Source organism: Camelus dromedarius, chromosome 20 (assembly GCF_036321535.1).
Source record: "Camelus dromedarius isolate mCamDro1 chromosome 20, mCamDro1.pat, whole genome shotgun sequence".
NCBI lineage: Eukaryota > Metazoa > Chordata > Mammalia > Artiodactyla > Camelidae > Camelus > Camelus dromedarius.
The window spans coordinates 34388867-34414908 of record NC_087455.1 but is presented as its reverse complement, the minus strand read 5'-3'; the positions used below and the strand labels follow the sequence as shown (position 1 = coordinate 34414908).

Sequence of the window (26042 nt, the reverse complement as noted above, 5' to 3'; positions counted from 1 at the left end):
AATTTATTAACTTTTTCCTTCCTGACATCTAACAGAAATTTCGCTAATTAATTTAAATTGGGAAAGTTATAATTTCTGACTTCTTATAAACCAAAATATAATACATATAACTCTTGGGCATTATCCCATTATTTTTCTACAGGAAGATGAACATGAATACTCGTAACAGCTTTATTTGCAATACTCAAAAACTGGAAACTCCCCTGTTCAATGGCTGAACAGTTAAATATATTATGACACATCCATACTATGTAATACTACTCAGCAACAATAAAGAAGGAGCTGCTGATACACATAAAAAGTGGCTAAATTTCAAAGAAATTATGCTGAATGAAAAAAGCCGATCTCAAAAACATCCCAACCTCATGATTCCATTTTTGCAACATTCATGAAATCATATAATTACAGAGACAGAGAACAGATTAGTGATTGCCCAAAGTTAGGGATAGGTGGGATGGATGCGGCTATAAAGGGGTAACACCAGAGAATCCTGTGATGGTATAATCAAGTATCTTAATTATGATGGCGGTCATGCAAAGCTAGACATGACATAAAATCACAAAGAGCTCTACACACACACACACACACACACACACACACACACGAGTGCATGCACAACTGGTGAAGATCGGAACAAGCTCTACAGGCTGCAACAATGGCAATTTTCTTGTTTTGATATTGTACTAGAGTTTTAAAAGGTGTTAAAACTGGAGGAAGCATAGGACTTCCCTATACATTTCTTTGAGCCTCTTATAAACCTCTAATTATTTCAAAATTAAAAGTTCAAAACATATATACATACATACATACATATGCAATACATGAGCTTAAATGTCAATTTTAAAATAAGTCAGTAAATTTAACAAAATTTTGGCGGCACTGTAATAAGACTAGAGACAACAGAAAAGATCAATTAAACTAAGAGCTTAGAAAAGATAAATACACAAACCTTTAGCTAGACTCATCAGGGAAAAGAAGACTCAAATAAACAAAATCAGAAATGAAAGAGGAGACACTACAACTGATACCACTGAAATACAAAGGATCATAAGAAGCTACTATGAACAATCATACACCAACAAATTAGACAACCTAGAAGAAATGGATACATCCCTAAAAACCCAACCTACCAAGAATGAATCATGATTAAACAGAATATCTGAACAAACTAATCACTGCAAGTAGACTAAGTAATCAAAAATCTCCTAAGAAACAAAAGTCTAGGGCCATATGGCTTTACTGGTGAATTCTACCAAACGTCCAAAAAAGAATACATACCAATCCTTCTCAAAGTCTTCCAAACTTATTTACAAGGCCAGCATTACCCTAACACCAAAACTAGACAAGGATGCCTCAAGAAAAGAAAATTACAGGCCAATATCCCTGATGAACATAGATGCAAAAATCCTCAACAAAACATTAGCAAGCCAAGTTCTATAATACATTAAAAGGATCAAATGCCATGATCAAGTGGGATTTATTCCAGGGATGCAAAGGTGGTTCACCATCTGCAAAAAGTCAATGTGATAAAACACACTAACGAAACTAAGGATAAAAATCATGTTCATCTCAATAGATGCAGAAAAATCATTTGACAAAATTCAACATCCATTTATGATAAACACTCTCAACAAAGTGGATATAGAGGGAACATACCTAACCATAATAAAGGCCATATATGACAAGCCCGTAGCTAACACCATTCTCAACAGTGAAAAGCAGAAAGCTTTTCCTCTAAGATCAAGAACAAGACAAAGATATCCACTTTTGCCACTTTTATTCAATACAGTGTTGGAAACCCTAGCCAGAGCAATTAGGCAAGCAAAAGAAATAAAAGGCATCCAAATAGGAAAGGAAGGTAGTAAAATTGTCATTTTTAGCAGATAAAATACAGGTATACTTTTTTTCAAAAGTTCACTTTATGCCACTTCACTTTTATAAAAGACCTACATTAGTACCTGTTTTCACTAATCAAAAGAAATCCAAAGAGGATTTTCACTTTTACAAAAAAATAAATAAATAAATAAAGTGAAAAGCAAAAAACACATGTTAAGCATTCATTCTGCAGTGAGGTGTTACAGAGGTGGCATAACTCTGAGGAGTAAGAGTGGTACTGCCCCAGCAACTCCAATAAGCATCTCAGCATCAAGCCACCATAGTTTTAAACTATGTCTGTGAGCATCCGTGCTGTATCTCAATTTCTCAATTTATTCTGTGCATCAATTAGTGAGATGTGTCCTAAGGTAATTGTTTCTTTGCTTTATATCATTTTGGCTTACAAAAGGTTTCACAGGAACACTCCACTTTCAGATAGCACGGGAAGTCTGTATTATACATAGAAAACCCTAAGGACTCCATCAAAAGCCTATTAGAACTAATAAACAAATTCAGTAAATTTGCAGGATACAAAATGAACACAAAAATCTGTTGCATTTCTATACACTAGTAAGGAACCAGCAGAAAGAGAAATTAAGAAAGCAATCCCATTTACAACTGTATCAAAAGAATAAAATACCTAGGAATAAATTTAACCAAGAATGTGAAAGACATGTATATTGAAAACTACAAGACACTTATGAAAGAGACTGAAGAAGACAAAAGTAAATGGAAAGATATTCTGTTCCCATGAATTGGAAGAATATTGTTAAAAGGTCCATACTACACAAAGCAATATACAGATTCAATGTAACCCCTATCAAAATTCTAATGGCATTTTTCACAGAAACTGAACAAATAATCCTAAAATTTGCATGGAAGACTCTAAAGAGCCAAAAGCAACCTTGATAATGAAGAAATAAAGCTGGAGGTATCACATTCTGATTTCAAATGTACTACAGTCAGTATGATATCGGCATAAAAAGAGACACAAAGATCAATGGAGCAGAACAGAGCCCAGAAATAATCCATGCATATACGCTTAATTAATTTACAACTAAAGGAGCCTAGAATATACCATGGGGAAAAGACAGTCTCTTCAATAAATAGTGTTGGGAAAAATGGACAGACACATGCAAAAGAATGAAAGTGGTCCACTATCTTACACCATACACAAAAATTAACTCAAAATGCATTAAAGACTTCAATGTAAGGCCTGCAAACACAAAACTCCTAGAAAAAAACATAGACAGTACGTCTTTGACATAGGTCTTGGTGGTTTTTTAATCTGACACCAAAGTCAACAAAAGCAAAAATAAACAAGTAGGACTATATCAAACTAAAAAGTTTCTGCACAGTGAAGGATAACACCAACAAAATGAAAAAGTAACCTAAAGAATGGGAGAAAATATTTGCAAATCATATATCTGATAAAGGGCTAATATCTGAAATATTTAAAGAAATCATATAACTCAACATTAAAAAAGACAAACCACCCTATTAAAAAATGGGCAGAAGATCTGCATAGACATTTTTTCCAAATCATACATACAGATGACAACAGGTACATGAAAAGATGGTCTACATCATTAATATTCATGGAAACTCAAATCAAAACCATCATGAGATTATTACCTCATACTTGTCAGAATGGCTATTACCAAAAAACTAGAAATAATAACTGTTGGCAAGAATGTAGTGAAAAGGAAACCCTTATGTACTATTGATGGGAATGTAAATTGGTGCAGCCACTATGAAAAACAGTATGGAGGTTCCTCAAAATACTAAAAGTAGAACTACTATAATGATCCAGCAATTCTACTTCTGAGTATTTAACCAAAGAAAATGAAACCATTAATTTGAAAAGCTGTATGCACCCCCATGTTCACTGCAGCACTATTTACAGTAGACAAGATATGGAAACAACCTAAATGTGCATCAGTGGATGAATGAAGAGAATGAGTACGTATGCAAGCACACATGTGTGTATATACACGTACCTACAATAGAATATTATTCGGCCATTAAAAAGAAACAAATCATAAATCAATAAAAAATGTTAAAAAAAAAAAAAGAAAAAAGAAAGAAATCTTCCCATTTGCGACATGGACCTCAAGGATAGACCTCAAGCACATTATGCTATATGAAATAAGTCAGACAGAGAAAGTCAAATTCCATATGATCTCTCTTACATGTGCAATCTAAAAAAATAAGTTTGCAAAAAACATAAAAAAACAAGCTCATGAACACAGAAAAGAGACTGGCGGTTGCCAGAAGTGGGGGTTGGGACGGTAAGTGAAAGGGATGAACGTTTCTGTTTTGTTTAAATAAATTTTATAAAAAAGACCGAAGATACAAAATGAAAATAGAATGGGAGAAAATATACTTCTCTGCCCACAAGGAGCTCATAGTCTGGTAAAAAAAAAAAAAAAAAAAAAAAAAAAAAAAAAAAAGTGAGCACAGAAGAACGAAGGATTAAAAGAAAAGTGAAAAATTAACTGTGCTTAGCTTAGCAGGTAAGATATAAGAAAAAAGATTAAAACACAGTGTGTGACCACCATAAGAGACAGAGTTCACACCACACTATTACATAAGGATTAAGAAAAACAATCGTCATTTTATTTGTGCTCAAAAAATACTAAATGTAAAGCAAAATATTTTTCCCTATGACCTCACTTATGATTTCAAAATTTCTTCCCAAATCTCCTTAATTCAACAGCTTACAATGAGTAAACTGGAGTGAGGAAAAGAAACCCTGGGAAACATAAGCCCAGCTTCCTGCTTTAGAGAAGAAAAGTCACTGAAGTTTATTAGAGGTCTTACTTATCTTGCCTCAAGTTAATGAGCAAAAGATTATCAAAAATGGGAAAATCTGCCTTAGCTAAGATTTAGACATCTAAGCAAATCTGAAATGCACTCTTGAAAAAAACAAATTCCATTAACATGAGTATTCCAAATACACATACCAAATTTATTGCCTATTCGTCAGTTCTTTTAGAGATAATCTTCATAGTAAACCATGAAAAACCATCAATTGTATTATCATTTACATATTTGAAATGAAAAAAAAAACCCAAGGTCAATTAAAAAAGCATTCTAGGAATGTAGAGGAAGAAAAAATGTAACCACTTCAACATAAAAAGAAATTCTTATGATTATAAATCAATAAAAATTGTTAAAAAAAAAAAAAAAAACTCTTGTAGGAAAGAATGGGAGACTGACAGACACCTTGTCAACTCTTAAACAAGGTTCAAAAGGTAGAAGGGCTCTTTGAGTTAACTTTCCCACTATAACATAAATGTCACTGATAAAAGCAAATTAAAATTCTCACCATGTTTTGGATTCCTTTTCAAACTTGGCTGTGGCTGGGGAGGTGGTGGAGGTGGAGGTGGAGGTGGTGGAGAGTCTCTGTCATGACTTATCACTCTATCCACTGATCCATATATTGCCAGTGTCAGACAATTGTACCAGCCTCTTAGCACCAAACCATCAGTATTCACCTGATTTTTGAGGGGGAAGAGGGAGAGGTATCTTTGAAATTAATGTTTTAATATGACAGAAATAAACTGATATCAAATTACTTTGTGGTTCAACTAAAATCTTTAAAAGTGTGCTGAAAATGCAAAGGTCAATATTTGGAGACTTACCCAGGGTACAACTTTTATATGGCCCTCCAGAGTTACCATATCTAAAACTGTCTCAAAACTACACCTCTCTAGACTTTATGTCAATCCTATTCAAAAACCATAACCAGATTCCCAACCAAGAGAAGACAAACAAAAATGAAATTAAGAGTGAGTTAATGTCAATTAATAAATTAAACCCAAACATTTACAGGGGTCATGGAGGTACACAAAAGTACAAATTGTGCCCAGTTGCAAGAATTATAAAGTCCATAAAATTATACAGCATTCTCTTTACATACCCAATTCATACATGCAGGTTTATTTTATATACCCACATTGCACTTTAAAAAGCAAGGGTAACCAGAAGCATTAAACAAATTGTTTTTGCAAAGAAATTTTATCCTAAAAAGATCAAAGACTACCAATGCCGTTACTCTCAGTATTTCCTTATAAAATAAAATAACTTCATGTTTTTCAGAGCTAAACTACATTAATCACTCTACCTTCACAATAACTGAGAAGTAGGGCAAATATTAGCAACAGATAAGAAAATGAGAGTGTCAGTAAAAGAACCTGAACTAGAAGCCAAAGCCCCTGACTTCTGAGTTCTCCTCCCACTCTACAATGTTGGGTAAAGATGAAATAGTAAGTGGTAATGAGACCCCTTCTAGACAAAGAAATTATCATTCTCTTTGTTAACCTTAGCAAACTCTAGCAAAGGGAAACTGGAGGCCAGAAGAAAGGCTCAAAGACTATGCTCACGGATGGACAGACTATAAACACAAATACCACTGAAAGGAAGATAAAGCTTTAGTCTAAACAAGGTGCAGAGTATTAAATACCCAACCCTCAAAAACAAACAGCAGGCTGGGTAACCCCACACTAAATTCAGAATTATTTTTGGATTCTGGATTTTACATGATTCAGATCTTTTAGATGCTTTTAGAATGGTATTTGGCATATCAAGAAAAAAGGCACACTTTTGATATGCAAGGAAAAAATATGAAATATGTATTTTTTAAAAAATTTTAATTAAGGTACAATGGTGTCTAATAATTTACCTGCCTGTCATCTTCTGAACTCGCTCAACTAAATGAAAGAAGGAAAAACACAGATGCCAGCTTCTTCCTGACCCAAGTATAAAATATAATGGGAGAAGAAAGAGCTCTATAGCTAGAGAATAGCATTACAATGTCTTTGCTCCATTTTCAGATAGCTTCTGGAATACAAGAGGAATCAGACAAGAAATGATGATATTCTGCAGAACCAGAACCAAGTAAGGTGACATTCAACATCACTGGTTTATTTGGATCAAAAACTCTGAATGGAGGTGAAAATAACAGTAGTAACAAGTTGAAAACTGACTTTCACAATTACCTTTGAGTTGGGTCTAAAGATGATAGACGTATTCTCATCATATTCCAAGCTGCCAAAAGAACAGGAATAAATATACAGGCTCAAACACTGAACAGTTCATGAAGTTTTTCTAGATTCATATACTTTAATCAAATCTAGATTTTGTTTTAATAAACTACAAAGTTTGGGTTTAATTTACTCCCCACAAAACGGTATCAAAAAAGGTATAAAACAAACCCCCGAGATTCTGGTTTAATTGCTTTGGGGTGAGTGTGGGTATCAATAATTTTTTAAAAGCACCCCAGGTAATACCAATGTCCAACCAGAGCAGAGAACCAGAGTGTTACAGTCTTCAAAAAAAAAACCGGAAATGTATACTGAGACCAAAATTTTTAAAAAGCATCTTTTTTTATTAGGTAGGTACACACATAATAAAAACATTCTATACTCTTAGCTGCTTAGGATTATCTAGGTTCCCCTCATTTTAAAAAAAGGTTAGATTATCAATATAATTTAATAATAAATGTGTGAATAATAAATAAAAGAATAAGAAAAGCCTAAAAAACTTAATTCCTGACAGGGACAGAAAAATTTCCATTTTTAAGCTGTCTTTAAAATTTTTTTATTTTATAAATGAGTTTTTATGTTACAAATGAGTAAACCCATTTAATTATGGTTTTAATTATGTTGCAGATATCACAACAACTAGTTTTAATAATACCTAGTATGTATTAAATAATTCAAAATGGATATGTATTAACAAAATTCTCATTTTACAAAAATGTGACTATGGAATTTTAAATTATAAGTAATGTGATGTAAAAAAAACAGACAAAATCTCAACATGTTTATACAGGTTTTTTTAAGAATCAAAAAGTAATCTTCCAAATTAGAAGATTATCAAATCATGTTACATGTATAAGAAATGCATACACCAACAAAAAGCAAACAAAAGATGACTAATGTTTCACACATTTAAATTTTTATTTTGTAAATAAACTCAACATCTTCTTAGGAACTTGACATTTCTTTAGCACTGTCAATGGATAATATTAAACCCTGAGTTCTTAGGTCTACCACCATACATATCCTTTTTTTCTACTTAAAGAATAAAAAGGTTTTGCTTACTAACTCATGAGTTTCTGGTAAAATAACCTAGTAGGTACATACCTTCCCAACCTATCGAAAACTGGGGCACTTGGTTTGCTTACATTGTTAAAGAATAAGTCTAACTGAAATGTGTGCGGTGATGTCTCCCTGCAAAATGAAACAAAGTTCAAACGTCAGCTTTTGCAATAATCAGTTCCTAAATTAAAATGAAAAACAAAGTATGTACAAATTTAAGAGCAATTTTAGAATTCAGCTACAATATTCCTAAGATTTAAATAACAAAAACAGAATCAACTATAATATTTGCTGTGATTTTATTCATATCCAATTCTCAAGTCAACTATTCACTTTGAGTATTACTGAAAAATTTTTAATCATCAAGTATCTTTCACTTGCTACTTGGACCATTTTAAAATTCATAGATGTTTTAAAATTTTAATGTATTTTAATGGCAAATTTAAATATAATTACAATTTGATTTCAACTTAATCCACATTAAGACTATAATAATAATTTAGGCATCAGAGCCCTAAATTGTAACTTAAACTCTAAACTGAAATTTGTTTATCGATAATTTACATGAATATTTTGATTTTTCCTAAAGATTTATATAGTCAAGATTAAAGCCTATGTAAGTTGAATGAATTAGAATGAAACCTGGCTACACCTAATACACGTCTCATACTTGGCTGAAATTCCTGAGGCTCAATTAAAATCTTGATTTTTAACAATGCATGCTTTGCTGTTTTTTTTTTTTTTTAATATATTTTTATTGAAGTATAGTCAGCTTTCAATGTGTCAATTTCTGGCGTACAGCACAATACTTCAGTCATGTAGGAATATACATATATTCACTTTCATACTCTTTTTCACCAGAAGTTACAAGATATTAAATATAGTTCCCTGTGTTATACAGTATAAACTTTTTGTTTATCAGATTTTGTGAGAATCCTCCTGTATTTCAAAACAAGAGATACTCTGCCAGAGTTCAGTAGGTGTTCTGTGTGATTCAATGGGTTTGTAGATGAAATTCTTGGTGTATTTATGGGAAAGGGCAAGCTGTGAGTCTCTACTCCACCATCTTGGCTCAGCCCTGCTTTGTTGTTTATTTACAAAAAATCCAAATGGTAAAAAGTGTAATCACTAAATCTGAAAGTATAATCACTATCAAAGAGATACCCTTCTGCACTTTTGGTAGAAGTACAAACAGGTGAAATCAATTCTGAAAGACAATATAGCAATAAAATTCAGGAGACTAAGAAAATGTTCACACCACTGGACCCAGAAATACTCTTCCCCAGAAAGTGCTTCAATGGAAACACTGATATGCAAACAAAGATTTTTTTTCAAGAGAATGTTCATTTTACTAATAATCTGAAAACTAAAAACCATCTAATGGTCCCCATATTAAGAACTAGCCAAATACATGAGAATACAGTCATTCGTTAGATTATAGTCATTAGAAATCATATTTTCAAATAAAATTAAATGATGTAAAGTACTCTGATATAATGTTAAATGAAATAAAGGAATACACAGAATAGTATACAGTGGGCTCAGAGCAGCATCATACATTTACCTTACCCAAATTCAACTGTATGTGCTCAACAACTCTTAGTCTCTTATCCTTCCTCTTCAAACCAGACCCTAGCCTCCAATATCTCAAGGAAAGGAAAAGGGGCTGAAATGCAAAATATTGCCTCTGGAGGCACCAACGACTCAGGTCCCAGTCAGTGAAAGCGATTTAAAGAATCAATGGTAATTTGACTGCACTAGTCTCTCATCTTAAAACTTGCTGACTCCAAAATCTAACCTCACATAAGATACCATTTACAAAAAAATAATAAAATACATATACAAACACACACACCATATAAATTTTAAAACACAGTGCATCAAATGTTAAGATTCTCTGAGAATGGAGGGATTATAGGGACTTCAACTACCTTATACAGCTCTGAATTTTATGAGAAAAAAAACACTACCATAAAGTGTGCTACACAAATATCATTTGATCTCTAACATTTCAATCTTGAGATTTCAGGCTTCCCAACATCTTACATTTGTATTACTGAATCAATACTTTATTTTACTGTTCTATAACATACTGTATACAAAGTTGTTTGTGATAATTTCATATTTGGAATTATCAAAACATCATTAATCCCCAGCTAAGAAAAAGGAGAGAGATAAGAAGAGGGGAAATGTAACAAATACTCTTACCCACTGCAGCTAATGACAGAGATCCATTCTGGCTGCTGTGGTAGCCAGCCTCCAAAGTGGCCCCCCAAATCCCTGCCTTCCTGATATTCATGCCCCTGTGTAATTCCCTACCATACTGATTAGTAGAATATGTAACCAACAGAAAACAGTAAAATCCACACTACGTCACTTCTGATAGTAGGTTATAAAATACAATGACTGTGGCTTCCTTCTCGCGTATTCCTTCTTCTCTCTCTCAGATCATTCACCCTGGAGGAGTCCACACTGTGATATAAGCATCCCCGTAGAGAGGATCTCCTGGCAAAGAACTAAAGTCTCCTGTCAACAGTCATGTGAGTGAGATCCTAAAATCTGCCAGGCTCAGCCAAATCCTCTGAGACTGCAGCCCAGGGCCTAAATCTTGGTTACATCCTCATGAGGGGACTCAAGCCAATCAAGCAGCTCCCAGAATCCTGACCTTCAGAAACAGCATTGGATTAGGCTGCTAAACTTGCTGTAATTTGTCATATAGCAACAGATAACTAATAAACCTTCCCTGACCAAAAGCAGTACAATTAGAGAAGGCTGCTGGACACACTGTCATTACTCCATTTTCCCCATTCTATACACACAGGAAAAGCAGAAAGACATTACAGGAAAACAGGAATTTTTATTTCCTTAAGCGTGGCAAAAAAAAGAGATTAGGTCAATTATAATGATCTGTCATTACATGCATTAATCATTCTTATTGCTTTGTTTTGTATTTGTTTTGCTTTTGAGTGACCTGAAAACATTTGAAGATTTTATATCTACCTCTACAAATAACCAACTACCTTTCACAATTATGAAGAAATGAGCCCCATGAATCTGCCCTGTAACAGTCACCACTATATAGCTGGTTTAACTCTTTCATGTAATAGAAATTGAGCCATCGCAGTATGCACATGAAATGTGGTACTGATACATAGATTAATACCCTAGACTATAAGCTAAAACTCACACAGCTATCTTATTATATATACTCATGTTTCTACACCCAAAATTTAGTTTTTATCTCCAATTCATGTAATTAAAATCAGAAGAAGATGATTATTCATGTTATGACAAAGATCAAATTCCTCTATTTTATATCAGTTGTCAAAGTTATCAACAACTTCACATCAGGAACCATGTCTTACATTTGGTTTATTTCCCACAGAGCCTAAGAAAGAGAAAGCATCAAGTAACTACTTCTAAGTACAACTAATGGCTAATGTGAAGCTACGTATTCATGAAAAGACACAGGTATCAGGCTAAGAAGATCACCGATTAGTCATGAAAACCAACTATAAAATAATATAATGAAAAATGTAGTTATATAATAAAAGATATTTTTCTAAATATTCAGACTCATTTATCTTCAAGGAAAACGTCAGGTTAAAAATACTTCATCTACTAAACTGTGCCACCCTTGAACATTTTGGAAAAATATAAACCTATTTCCACCAATTAAAAAAAAAAGAAATGAAGAAAGAAAAATTTAATCTAGGACTTAGGTCAAATAATTACTCTTTTCAAGCTTATAATAATATATAGATTATACAGAAAACCTAAAGTCAGTCACAATGCAACATAACCATAACTGAATAAAGTTTTAGGTTTCTTTTTTTTAACTTACAAAATAATACTTAAAACTTTTGCATTTAAGAGTTATGTTTCTAGGAACATCTTTTTTCAAAAATACTTTTAGAAAAGAAAATTGACTTACCCATATGCTCTATTGTCAGGTAAGCTGCTGTGGGCTCTTACTCCTGGGGGTATGACTCGGACTTCATTGATATAAACCACACATGGAAAACGAACCACATCTATATGAGAACTTTGCTTTAAGAAAAGAGGAGAGAGGAATATATACTGTAAGCAAAACACTTTGTCTATTCAAAATTTATTAATCTTCAATTTGTTTCATTCAGAATGTCATTAATAATCTTAAAATAACCGTCATATCATTAAACAGTGCTACTACATTATTTACAATGCTGTCAATGCTGTAAAAATCACTCTTAAAAATAGCTGATGATAAAATGTACTTAGTTAAATCTCTCCATTTGTATAACAACATTTTCTGCATCTGCCTCCCTTCTGATGTTTTGCTTAGGCCAATAAGGACCTACAATCCTTTACTGGAAACCCCTGGAACCAGATGCTTTCAGAATCCTGACTTTTTAGATGTTTAAAAAGCTAGTATGATACAAATAAAGCATAGTAGGGCTTCTGGGGCAGTACCTTGTAATCAAAACCCACATGTATAAACATTCACATGAAATAAAGATTATAACTAGCATCATATCAGTTCAAATCAAGATGCAATCTCTACCATTAAGATGCAATCTACTGTTGATGGCAGACAAATACATAGACTGCTATGATACAGACTCACACAGGAAACTGAAACTTCGAAGGGGCACTTACCTAAATCAGATTGTGGGCAAACATTTGTTGGGGAAAAAGAAGAGTGTCAGGGAAGGTTTCCCGAAAGAATCAGTGAACAGAGGGAGAAAGGGCTTTCTAGGTAAAGGGAGAAGCATGCACAAAAGGAATGCAAACAAAAACTTGGAAGGTTCAAGAAATTGCAAGCATAGTTCACCAAGACTAGAGGGCAAAATGTACGAGGGAAGTAGGGCAGAGTAGCTAAGCACAGTCAAGAGTATTGCAGGAAGTAGATTTTCATCCACTGCCAGAAGTCAACTTCAAATCTGTATCTCCATCTAGGACCTCTCTCCTGAGCTCGGGCTATAGCCAACTATATCCACTGTCAACTGGACATCTCCACATCAATGTCCCTCTGGCACCACAAACTGAACAAGTCCAAAACTTAACTGACTTATGTTAGTGATGGCACCACCATCCAGACAATTATCATCCTTGGATTCTTTCTCATTCTTTCTCACCTGAATCATTCATTCACCTAAACATAAAATCCTGTTGATTAAACTTCTAAATAGCTCTCAAATTGGTGTATTTCCCTCCATTTCTGCTGTCACTCCTCTAGTTCTAGACACTCGGCCAAATTCCTTAGTCTTATAAACAAGTATGGCCTCTTCTTATCACTCCAAATTTACAGCCCCAACATACCCTGCTTTTTCTCACCTTTATGCCCTCATTCATGCTATTGCCCCTGCTTAGAAACCTCCCACACTCCTCTGTCCCAACTCCTTTCAGATGTCAACTTTCTCTTAAAAGCTGAGCCAGATCAAGTCTAGATAAGTGCCTCTCCTTGTGTATCCAAAACCTCTTATCAAAACTGTAATCGCCTTTTATCTCCCTTGTTAGAGTGGCATTTCAAGACAAGAACCAAGTCTCACTTTACTGTTACAGTCACAGTGCCTAGCATATTCATTTAATGAATGAAAGAATTTTAAAAAAGTTGACTGAATTGTATTTTCAAAGTTAAAAATATTACAGTGAAGTAGGGGCTTAAAATATCTAGAGGAGTACATCAACCTAGGAAGACAGGTTGACAAGAGGAAATCATGGAAGGTTTATGATTAGAGAGGTAACAGGAAAGTGAATAGACTGGTCAGATTCCACAACTCAGCCACATTTATCTAAGGAGTCATTGTGTTTTTAAAGGTAACAGTATAGCTGTCTCTCCCTCCTTACTCTCCTATTCCTGCAACTATCTTCTCTTCTCCCTGTACAGCCTCCTAAGGGTAAACTAAGGCTATGTTATCTATTCCTACCTCTTCCATTACTGTTTTCACACGAGTTCCAAACTGGCTGTTCTCACAGGAGTTCCAAACTGGCTTCCTAAACTCTAAAACGGAGTTGAACTTTGTAACATCAGTCACCTTCTTAAGACTATATTTTAAGCTACCAATTCTACTCTGGAAAGTAATAAAGAACTAATTAAAGATGTATAAAATAATTTAGCTTCAAGAATATCACATCACTGTAAAAAGTCAGAAGCCTAAATGTATGAGAATTTAATATATAAATAGCATTGCCACTTAAAGAAATATTACACAACAAATAAAAATATTATACAGAATATCTTGGGAAGGAAACAGGATGACTTAGGGACAGGGCTAAGAGAAAGATTTACTTTTTACTGTATACATTTTTGAATTTGTACCTCATATATGTATCATCTAGTCAAAAAGAGATAATGTTTGAAAATGAAGCATACTTTTTTTTTTTTTTTTGCAGGGGGAAGGTAATTAGGTTTATTTATTTGGTTTTTCAATAGAGGTACTGGGGATTGAACCCAGGACCTCGTGCACACTAAGCATGCACTCTACCATTTAAGCTATACCCTCCCCCCTTGAAGTATACTTTTAAAATGCTGTGTAGGCGTATTTCTTCATTTATAAAGATGCACAACATATTGTTAGGTGAGAAAAGAAACCACAAAACACATTACATAACCACATTACAGTTATCAGTACCTTAATATGGTGATGGGTGTATACACTTAAGCATATATGTATCTACTAGAGGATTTGGGAAAAATTAAAGAAAGTTGTTAATGACAGATGGGACTAAGAAAGGTGGAACTACGAAAGCCTATGTTTTTCTGTATCTTCTAATTTTTCTATAATGAAATCAAAATTTACTAAAATAACATTTTTATTCTCAAAAAAAGTGGCATACAAACCACAATACAATTTGTAATTCATTTACCACTACCCAAACCCCTTTACATATTTAACCCCTTTACGTATTTCCTTTGTGAAACAAGAATAATAAATGCCTGTCTTCCCTGCCAGATTACAAATTCCTTTGAGAGCATAGGCAGTAAGTTTTAGATTTTTGTTTTGCTACTTGCATTGCCCCTCCTAGAGCTATACCTCATCTTCAAAAGTTTTTTTCATAAATAATTGTTAAATAGATTCACAACTTTCTATTGTGCAAATCTATCTGGCGTACAACTAAACAAATCAAAAACTAAAATATCTTGTTTCCATCAAATTCACTTCAAACCCACTTCGACTTTATGACTAATAATGGCCCCACCAGTTCTCTAGTCTCTGTAAGTGGACTTCTATCATTTTTAACTACTCTTACACAATCAGTTGCCATCCTGTCAATTCTATAACCAGTGTCTATCTTATACCTATTCCCTCCTCCTTAGTCCCACTGAGACACAGCATGGCAAAGCTTCAGAGCCGGAAATGTGTGTTGTATGTCTTAATTCAGCTATGCCACTTTAGGAAAATCACCTAACCTCTCATGCTCAGTTTCCTTCTATCAAATGGGGATAATGATCTTTCAAAATTGATGGAAGGATTAGAGATAGTGTATTTAAATTACCAAAGTACTGAGTCTTGCACAAAATAAGCATTCAATAAATGCTAACAATAATTAGTGCCCATCTGCTAACTGAAGCTTTCATTATATCTCACCTTTTCTTCTCAATTTTCCACTTCTAATTTTTCTGAACCATTTTAGGCATTACTGATACATTGATCAGTACATTAGGTACAAATCTACCCAATGTATTTTACTAATCATATAATTTGCCTGCTCAAAAACTACTTATTTCTTAGAAAATAAAGCCCATGCTCCTTTACTGAGCATTCAAGGAACTCTGTGATCAGGCTTGGAACTGCCCATCAGGTGCCACTTCACACTACTAATTCAGCATACCCTTCCAGACTGACTACTCCAGGAGAGTGCCCTCCTTTACTATCTATAATTGTGGAACATATCCTCTTCCACCAAAGATCAAGTTCATGTACCAACTGCTTTTGATGAAGTCTTCCCTGATACTCCCAAATGAAAAGTAATCTGTCCCCCCTCTGAAATCATACAGCCTTTTTAAAAATTATCTCTAATACTTAGTTATAAACTCCTTGAGAACAAACATCTCAACATTCCATATCCTCCGAAAAACCCTACTCCTCCTTCAAGACCCAGTTCAAATGTGATCTCTACTAAGCCTTCCCCAATCATTGCCAGAAAAAGGTAGTTAGTACTGATTCTTAATGTCTGCTTAAGAATGAATTAAGAAATACTAGTAAGTATATGGTAAGTAAATGAATGCTAACTTTCCTAAACTGGAATACTACTAAACTAATTTATCATATGCTTTTCTTTTTTTTTCAACTGTTGTCTTTCTGTACACGTGACAGGTTTGTTCTTACTCAACTCCTGTATCCATTGTGAGTTTTCCAAAGTCTAGCTGAAATTACAGTCAGAGAAGTACGGTCATTAAACAAACAGAGCTAATTGACCCGCACAAAATGAGAGACCACAAATTAATTCACTATTAGTAAGATATGCTAAAGCTTCCAAACGTTTGATTTTTATAGACCTATAAACCATTCGTTAAAATCATTAGAAGACCAAAGCTGTCAAACTTCTTACTTTACCAAGTACCAAAGTACAACTGCTACCCACTACCATCACTATCCTTGAAGAAAAAACAGTTCTCTCTTGAGGTACAAACTACTGTATGTATAAAGTAAATAAGTTACAGAGATATACTGTTCAGCACGGGGAATATAGCCAATATTTTATAATAACTTCCAGTGGAGTATAATCTATAAAAATTGTGAATCCCTATATTGTACACCTGAAACTAATATAATGTTGTAAACTGACTATACCTCAACTAAAAAAAAAAGGAAAGTTCTCTAGATTAAGTTTACACTGAAAGAGAAACAGCTCTGGGATTTCTTTAAACTTCTTTATGGACTCCATTAAGGTTCGTTTTTGGCTAGCTTTCGGGAACCTTTCGCTAACAGCTATTCAATTTACAAATCCCAGAGCCAATCATACATTCGGAGTGCTCAAGTTAATGTAGAATGATTACTGTACACACTCCACTCTCGCCCTTCAAAACCGCAACACAATTGTGCTTTACAGTTTGACTACCATTCTCTCAATTCTCTTCACAAGTATTCTCCACGCAAAACGTTCCGTGTATTTCTTGTCCTAAAGTATAAAATTTTTCCAAGAGACTAAAGTTTCGAGATAAACTGGAGAATGCTGCAGTCCTAAACTGAATGAGGGTCACATCTGGAAGCATAACTCCCGTTAGAAAAGGGACCTAGGAGAAGGGATTTAGGAACCACGAAACCAGCGTGACCTGCTCAGTCACCAGCACTACTGTCAAACACAAACTATCCAAGACCTTTTCCAAAACACCACCCGCGGTAAACCTGAGAACCACGGTCCGTTTCAGGGTCCAAAGCGGACTGGGGAGGGTTGGGGTGGGGGGGAGCAAAGCACGTAGAGCAGCTGACTCAACCAAAGAAGGGAAAGAGGCCTGAGGTAAGCAGGGAAGAGGGGGGCTACCGCTGGCCTCCTTCAGACGCGGCGCCCACACCCAAGCTTGGGGGAGGGGGTGTGTGTGTGAGGAATCACAGCGGCAATCGACAGAAGAAAAAGTCCAGCCACACCTAATGCCCTTTTGTAAGGGTCTCCAAGTCGACAAGCAGGGTCGGAATCACGTCGCGAAGTCTTACCTCAGCGCTCGGGTGTTTAAAAGTGTCTAAAAATAGCAGCTCCATCGCCGAGTCCACCGCCATGTTTGCCGCGGGAGGGGGAAGGGGGAGGACTTCCGGGGCAGCCCTCCAACCTCGGCGACAGCGGCTCAAGAGAGGGAGAGTTGGAGGTACTTCCTGTGACCAGAGCGCTGGCGCCGCAAATCTGGGCCTATCCCGACGCGTCGCGCTACCGGAAGTCGCCGGATCAGCCTTCTCCAGCGCGGCCGAGGGCGCCCTCTGAGCGCCGGGAGGGGCGGGGGGAGAAGAGGAGCGGACTACGGGATCTCCAGAGGTCCAAACCGCGTCGTTCTACCTCGTTCCAGCGCCACGGCGGCCTCCGGGTGACGGAGCGCGCAGAAGGGTTTGGTGAGGCGGAGGAGGGGTGGGGAGCGCTGCCAGCTCTGAACGTCCGGCCCAGTGAACCCTCCAACAAGCAGCCTTTCCAGGGTTGTCGAGAAAAAGGTGCAATCAGCGAGGTTGAAAAGTAAGACTTTTTTGTTAAAAAAAAAAAAAAGAAACGAAACTGTTGCAAAACGAAGAGGTTTTTTTGTTTTCTCATCTGCAAAATGTGAATTATCAGTCATAAACATACCTCACCCACAGGCTTATTGTGAGGACTTATTTAAATAAAATTCAAAAAATTTTTAATGTGAAATGCCATGAACAATTAAAATGTAGAGTGAGGTAAGACTCCCGTTGAGGGACATTGGAGCAGTTGGAACTACCTAGTAATCTAAATTGGCACAAGAGCTTAGGAGAGCGTTTAAAAATTATCTAGTAAAAATTACATGTGCTACCCTGCTTCTAGGAAAATTCTTGCACATGTACCCAAAGAAATACTGACAGGTACAAGAATATCCATGGCAACACTTCAGAGTTTAAATAATCTGTAAACTTAATTGTCATTAATAAGAAGTAATAAGTAAACTGTGGTCTACTTATGAAATGTAATAGTATAAAGCAAGTAGAAAAGAACTGTTGCTATGTCTACTAACGGATAATCTAAAAAACAGTTAAGCAAACACGTTCTTCACATATTGAAGTGTATGTGCTATGAAATAGCATTTAAGTAGTTCAAAACATAGAATATAACATTAATTTTTAGGAACACATGAATGTTACAAAAATTAAAGAGAAAAATATTGGAATGATAAACACTAAAATTTCAAGACAGCGGTGAACCAGAGGGAGATGTAATTGAAAAGTGCCCATGGACTTCAAACGCTTTGATAATGTTTTGCTTTTTAGGTTGGTAGTCGTTTCACAGGTGAGCCTTACATTATTGTTTGTACCTTTTGGTATGTCTGAAATATTTAGTAATAAATCAATTTTTAATTTAAATCTCCCATCCACCCACTTCGTTAGTCATCCAGTTTCCTCAATTAGCTAGCAGTTTATCTCTTTTACTATTTGTTTTCATCAAGGAACCAGTTCTTACATTCATATTTATTACTTTTATCATTCTGTTTTCTGATTCTTCAGTTTCTGCTTTTGAATTTACTAATTACTTTTTTCTGCTCTCTAGGATTATATGCTGCTCTTTTTCTAATTTCTTTAGCGATGCTTAAGTTACTTATATTCTTATTTATTACTATATATATTTATGTCTACCAACTCTTCCTTAAGCTCTGCTTTAACTGTAACTAATATACCATATAGAGCTTTTATTAGTAGTATTTTTTTAATATGGTCTGATTTTCTTTTTTTTTTTTTTTTTTTGGTCTGATTTTCTTATCTTTGATTTTCTTTGTGACCAAAGAGTAGTGTGAGGTGGCTTTTTAAAAAAAGTAACAATAAGCTACTTTTTAGAGCAATTTTAATTTTGGGGGAAATTGAATAAATGTTACAGAGTTCCCTTTTTCCTCTCAAGGATTCCTCTATTATTATTATCTTGCATTAGGGTAAATTTATTATAATTGATGAGCTGGTATTGATTTATTATTAATTAAAGTCCATAGCTTACATTAGGTTTCACTTTGTGTTATACATATATATCATACATATATTTCAATTTATAGACTATCTCTGAAATAAGTATACAAGAAACTGATCATTGTTGTTGCCTCCAGGGAGGGCAACTTGATGGCTAAGGTACAGAAATAGAATTTATTTCCATGTACATGTATAACCTAATAAAAAAAATAAAATTTTTAAAGATGAATAAGAGTTGAGAAAAAAAAAGACTTGTATAAACAACTCTTTCAAGAACTTTTGTTGCATAAAACAAAGAAATGAGGTGGTTGTTGGAGGGGAACATGGAGTCAAGAAAGAGTATTTTTAGGGTGGAGAATAACAGAGCATGTAGATTGATGGTATGAAGCAATGGAGAGAGAAACAATGATGATGAAGAGAAACAAGGGATATCTGAGGCAGAAAAGTATTGAGTAGGTGGGAGGGGTGGAACCTGGTAGCCACGTAGAACGTAACCTTTGCTAGAAAGAACACCTGCTCGCTGGTAACCAGGGACAAGAAGGAGTCCATGGGTGCACGGTAGTATGTGGAAATGAGGAAGTTCCCATTTTGATGGTTTCTGTTGTCTCAGTGAAATCATCAGCTATGACTGAGAGGGCAGAAACATGTAGGAGGTCAAAGAAAAGAGAGGTATTAACCAGACTTCTGGGAGAGCCCAGAATCCCTGATTGCCTATGCATCACCCCTCACAGTACATAAGGCCCCACATTCACTTCTCCTTGCTCACTCTTTCACCTTGTCCCCCTTTGATGATTCAGCAATTCCCATCTAGATATGACTCCCTTAATCCAGAGGTATTTTGCATCTCTGTGCCCTTGCTTACATGTTTTCTTCTGTTTTGAATGTGAACCCTCGATATGGCTTTCAAAAACCTACATACAGGTACAGTAGCACCGAAAAGAATGAAATACCTAAGGAATGAATTTAAACAATGAGGTGAATAGCTTGCACACTGAAAACTACAAAATATTGCTGAAAAAAATTAAAGAAGTCTTAAACAAATGGAAAAATATTCCATATTCATGGATTGGAAGACTTAATATTGTTAAGATGACAGTATTACCCAAAGCAGTCTACAAATTCAGTGCAATCGCTATCAAAAGTATATAACAGCCTTTTTTTCCCCCAGAAATGAAAATCTGATCTTCAAATTCATATGGAATTGCAAGGGGCCCCAAATAGCAAAAACAGTCTTGAAAAAAAGAACAAATTTGGAAGATACACATTTCCTAATTTCAAAACTTACTACAAAACTACAGTAATTAAAACTGTGTGGTAATGGCATAGGGATAAACATATAGACCAATAGAACAGAATTAAGAGTCAATAATAAACCTTTACATGTAAAGTGAATTGATTTTCAACAAGGATGGCAAGGCCCTTCAATAGGGAAAGAATAATTTCTTCAATAAATGGTGCTGGGATAACTGGATGTCTATATGCAAAAGAATGAAATTATGCCCTTACCTCATACCATTTACAAAAATGAACTCAAAATGAATCATGGACCTAAACATAATTATGGAGTTAAAACCATTAAAGTCTTCGAAGGAAATATATCAGTGAATCTCTGTTACCTGGAATTTGGCGAAGGATTTTTAGATAGGACACAAAAACACGAGCAAAAGAAAAAATAAATTGGACTTAATCAAAATTAAAAACTTTGGTCCATGAAATGACTCTATCAAGAGAGTGAAAAGACAATTTGTAAAATGTGAGAAAATATTTGCAAATTATATGTTTAATAAAGGTCTATTCTTCAGAATATATAACGAACTCTTACAGCTCAAAAACAAAAAGACAAACCACTCAGTTAAAAAATGGGCAGAGAATTTGAATAGACATTTCTCCAAAGGAGTTCAAATGGTCAATACACACTTGAAGAGACTCTCAACATCTTTAGTCATCAGGGAAAGCCAGCTCAAAACCACAGTGAGACACTTGACTCCCATTAGGATGGTTAGAGTTTTCTAAAAATAAGAATTGGTGAGAATGTAGAGAAATTGGAACCCTTGTACATTGGGAATGTAAACTGGTGCAGTCACTGTGGAAAGCAGTTTGGCAATTCCTCAAAAAGTTAAATATAGAATTACCATATGACTCAGCAATTCCACTGCTAGGCACATACCAAAAGAATTGAAAACGAGCACTCAAATACTTGTCTATGTATGTTCATAGCAGTGCTATTCACAATGGGCAAAAGGTGGAAACAACCCAAATACCCATCACTGAATGAATGGATAAACAAAATGTGGTACATACATACTTCCTGCACTACACGGCTCCCCAGCTTCTCATATTTGATATTTTCTCATTTGTACTTCAGAGTATATTCAACACCACATTAAGCTCTAGTACCCAATCAGCTTTCGCCCTTATTTGTAGGTTAGGGATCCCCTTCTAGTCTATGAGCTTCTGCCAGCATAGCGATTATACCCTGTTCACTAATATGTCCCCAGTAGCTGGCGCACACTAAACAGTCAAAGATGTTTGCTGAATAAATTGATTTTTTAAGCTATTTCAAATCACATGTAGAACTAGATATTATGCATGTTTTGTGTATCAGATGCTTGGATGGCACTATTCTTTTCCTTTCATTTTTGTCTGTTTTGCTCGTCAGTTTATAAACTCCCCTGGGACAAGGCTCTGTAAACAGCCTGTAGTAAACTATAGCTGTTTTACCAGCTACAGTGTCTTTCCTTCTTTGATTTACACCACCCTGCGGTGAAAAGAGCCATTTGAAGAAAAACAAGAATTGCCTCTATAGTGAAAAGCAATTTATGCAAATCTGAACGCTTGCCACAGGCAACTTGACAAAAAATGCAGAGGTGATGGGAGAGAGCTAAGCAGCCCTAAGTCCACGTTGCATTTATCTGGTAACAGATGAGCTCTTTTCCAAGGTGACTGACATGCACACCAGTACACAGAGGAGGAAGAGGGTCGGCATGAACTGCCAAGCATTTCAGCCTCTCCAGAGATGGTGTAGTACATCAAGAAAGACCGATTTGGGAGTCTGGCAAACTGCCAGCTGCACGACATCCATCCACCAGCAGGAACACAAAGGGCCTTTATTTTCTTCCCTCCCTGAGCGCACTGATTAAAAGTAACAGCTGCCGCCCTTTCTTGTGACACTTTATTATGATAATTTCCTACTGCCAAGGGCTTGCTGTGAAACTTACACATCATTCTTCAGACTGTGGTCTGGAGATTACCTAAAGATTTGAGAAATCCATGGATTGTAGATCATTATCTACACAAACTGCCTCTCACTAAGCACACCCAATAGTGCCAGTTCAGAAAGCTATCTTCCAACTTTCTTCCAGCCTCATAAAGTCATCACACTCTGGGATCCTGTCTAATTTAAAGACTGGCGAACAGCCAAAACTCTGGTTCTGTTCTGCTATGTAGACCATAAACCTTACATGTGACACTTTCTCCCTTTTTGTGTGATTGCTCTACTGTATTCAGCAGATCCAAAATCTCTCAAAGCATGTTCCCTCCAGAAGCACCATGGAGCAGGTCTCTGTGATCAAAATAATTTGGGGGGAAGGGTATAGCTCAGTGGTAGAGTGCATGCTTAGAATGCACTGGGTCCTGGGTTCAATCCCCAGTACCTCCACCAAAATAAACAAACAAACAAACCTAATTACTACTCCACCCCCAAAAAATTTTAAAAAGTAATTTGGGAAACCCTGTATACCCCAGCTCCCTCTTAGAGCTTTACCATGAGTGTTACAGGCTCTGAGATGTATAAAGTAAAGAAACGTCTCTAAATTTTTTTAGAACTTAATTACTAGCAATGGTAGCTTACTCTAAACTTGCTCTTAACAACTTTACATTTTTTTCAGAGGAATTTGTTCCATGTGTAGGTTTAGATTTGGTGTGTTTGTGGGAGGATGTGCGCTCAAGATCTTACTACGTTGTCGTCTTGAACCAGAACCTTAGCACCTTTAACTATTTCTGTACTTTTTTTAAGGGCTAGTGACACCAGCCTTATGGATTATGAAAACGTAAGTACAAAGGCTAGGTGGATTTGGAGATGGCGGGTAGAATGAACTGAGTTGGCTAAAATTTGTTTTTATATAAGAACTTCATGTCAACTGATGAGCAACTGTTAATTAGGTTCCTCTCCCTCTCTCTCTCTCTGTCCACCTATGTTCCCGCATCAGAAATTCCCCCCTTAAGTCTTCTGAGATTGTGCAGTGACTATAATGTGGGCTCCCAGCTCCAGCTAACTTGGTCAAGTACAAGCCCCAGGCACAAGCTGGGATGTGGGGAGTCACCGGTTGGCAGCAACCTCTGATGTATGTGGCCTGATTCAAAATGATGAGAGACTCAAGTGAAACTCCCAGCTGGTAGCAGGACAGAAGGAAGCAGATCCATGGAGTGGAGTCAAGTCAACTTAGTGATAAAGGTCTAGACTAGAATGAGTGTGATGGTTAGCTTGGCCGAAGTCCTTCAGCTGCCTTGGGTCCAGCAGGTTCACTGAGGGAGGGCCGGCCATGTCACTGCTCTTGTTTGAGGTTAATTTTTCTTACTGTTATCCCTTTGTATTTAAATAGCTTCAGTGGGTCTATATGTCTTACAATCAAACAATTCTAAATTTGAATAACTACTTAAAAAGTGATTTTCTGAGCTCAGCAAGATGAATGCAGCAAAGTGAAATATGATCATGATTTTAAATAAATTAATAATAGAGTTGTAGAAATGAAACACAAATGTTAGAAAGATGACTTCTTAAAACTGTATAGTATAAAGAGATTACATGAATTTTTGAGATGTGGGGCTGAGGGTTTTGGCAGGAAAGAGATGGCATATTCAAAAGGTTAATTCCAGGATCTTTAATAATAAATTAAAAAAATAAACAAAGAATGTTGAGTGAAAACTTTTGAGGTAATGAATATGATCATTGTATTAATTATGGTGATAGTTTGACAGTGTATATTATCAAAATCAGCAAATTGTGCACTTTAAATATATGCAGATTATTGAATGTGTTATGCCTCAATAAAGCTAAAAAAGAGTTTAATGAAGGAACTGTTTAAGAGGTGTGAGCAGAGTCAAAGGTAACACATTCATGGACTAGCGGTCTTTTTTTTTTTAACTTTTTATATTGATTTATAATCATTTTACAATGTTGTGTCAAATTCCAGTGTTCAGCACAATTTTTCAGTCATACATGGTCATATACACACTCATTGTCACATTTTTTTCCTCTGTGAGCTACCATAACATTTTGTGTATATTTCCCTGTGCTATACAGTATAATCTTGTTTATCTATTCTACAATTTTGAAATCCCAGTCTATCCCTTCCCACCCTCCGCCCCCCTGGCAACCACAAGTCTGTATTCTCTGTCTATGAGTCTATTTCTGTCCTGTATTTACACTTTGTTTTTGTTTGTTTGTTTGTGGAAGAATCAATATTGTTAAAATGGTCACACTGCCCAAGGCAATCTACAGATTTAATGCAATCCCTATCCAATTACCCAGGACATATTTCACAGAACTAGAACAAATCATAATAAAATTTATATGGAACCATCAAAGACCTAGAATTGCCAAAGCATTACTGAAGAGAAAGAAAGAGGCTGGAGGAATAACTCTCCCAGACTTCAGACAATACTATAGAGCTACAGTCATCAAGACAGCATGGTACTGGTACAAAAAACAGACATATAGACCAATGGAACAGAATAGATAGCCCAGAAATGAACCCACAAACTTTGGTCAACTCATCTTCGACAAAGGAGGCAAGAATATACAATGGAATAAAGACAGTCTCTTCAGCAAATGGTGTTGGGAAAACTGGACAGCAGCATGTAAAACAATGAAGCTAGGACACTCCCTTACACCATACACAAAAATCAACTCAAAATGGATCAAAGACATGGACTAGCAGTCTTGAGAAGCAATTAATCCCCCAGGGCTGAGGAAGCAAGCGAAGAAGACGTCTCAGAAAATCAGAGCTGCAGGTGTAAACATGAGGCTGGCAGGCCACAAACTACTTGTTACCATCCAAACAGAGAAGTACAGAAATAGACAGTGAGCACTTAGAGACTTCTATAGCAACTTAATACACTAAGTTATATTTGTCGAATAGAATAATATAAAACCTGAGGGTTATATTTTGTATGTCTTTGGGGGAGTTTTATTTCACTTTTCTAGTAATTAATTTTTGTTATTTTTTTTTTGAAGTCGTTGACCAATTGTGGATGTTAATTTAAAAAAAAGATCATTCACCACTGATAGTTTGAGAAACACTGGTCCAGAGGAATTCAACCTCTGATAAAACTTCAGCTTTTCCTAGCTTCAGGAGAGAGCTAGGGGAAATGCATTCCTCAGCCTCTCTCCTCCCACACTGTGATCTCTCTGTGTCTCCCTGGGGCCAAACCCAGTTAGAAGCCAGAGGGCAGAGAAGTCCAGGTGACG

The 26042-nt window shown here is 35.7% G+C and overlaps 1 protein-coding gene, 1 long non-coding RNA gene and 1 other non-coding gene across 5 annotated transcripts in view; 2 read left to right on the top strand and 1 right to left on the bottom strand.

The window, feature by feature from the left end:
* Nucleotides 1–17763, bottom strand: part of VIRMA (vir like m6A methyltransferase associated) — a 55152-nt gene extending 37389 nt beyond the window's left edge. For 2 of the 3 annotated variants that reach the window (XM_010976010.3, XM_010976012.3), the window contains exons 1-5: nt 17621–17763; nt 11917–12032; nt 8028–8114; nt 6879–6927; nt 5207–5375 (exon numbers count right to left, since the gene is read on the bottom strand). In XM_010976010.3, coding sequence (XP_010974312.1) covers nt 5207–5375; nt 6879–6927; nt 8028–8114; nt 11917–12032; nt 17621–17683 — 484 coding nt within the window. In that variant the 5' untranslated portion in view covers nt 17684–17763. Of the gene's footprint in view, nt 1–5206; nt 5376–6878; nt 6928–8027; nt 8115–11916; nt 12033–17620 lie in introns of those variants that run through there. The other variant, XM_064476959.1, reaches the window with a different exon arrangement.
* A 212-nt stretch (nt 17764–17975) lies between these two features.
* LOC116148893 (uncharacterized) lies at nt 17976–24641 on the top strand. The gene is made up of 2 exons (XR_010377059.1): nt 17976–18125; nt 23589–24641. It is a non-coding gene; the product is annotated as an uncharacterized LOC116148893 (long non-coding RNA).
* TRNAS-AGA (transfer RNA serine (anticodon AGA)) lies at nt 23158–23231 on the top strand. The gene has a single exon. It is a non-coding gene; the product is annotated as a tRNA-Ser (tRNA).
* Nucleotides 24642–26042: the final 1401 nt, after the last annotated feature.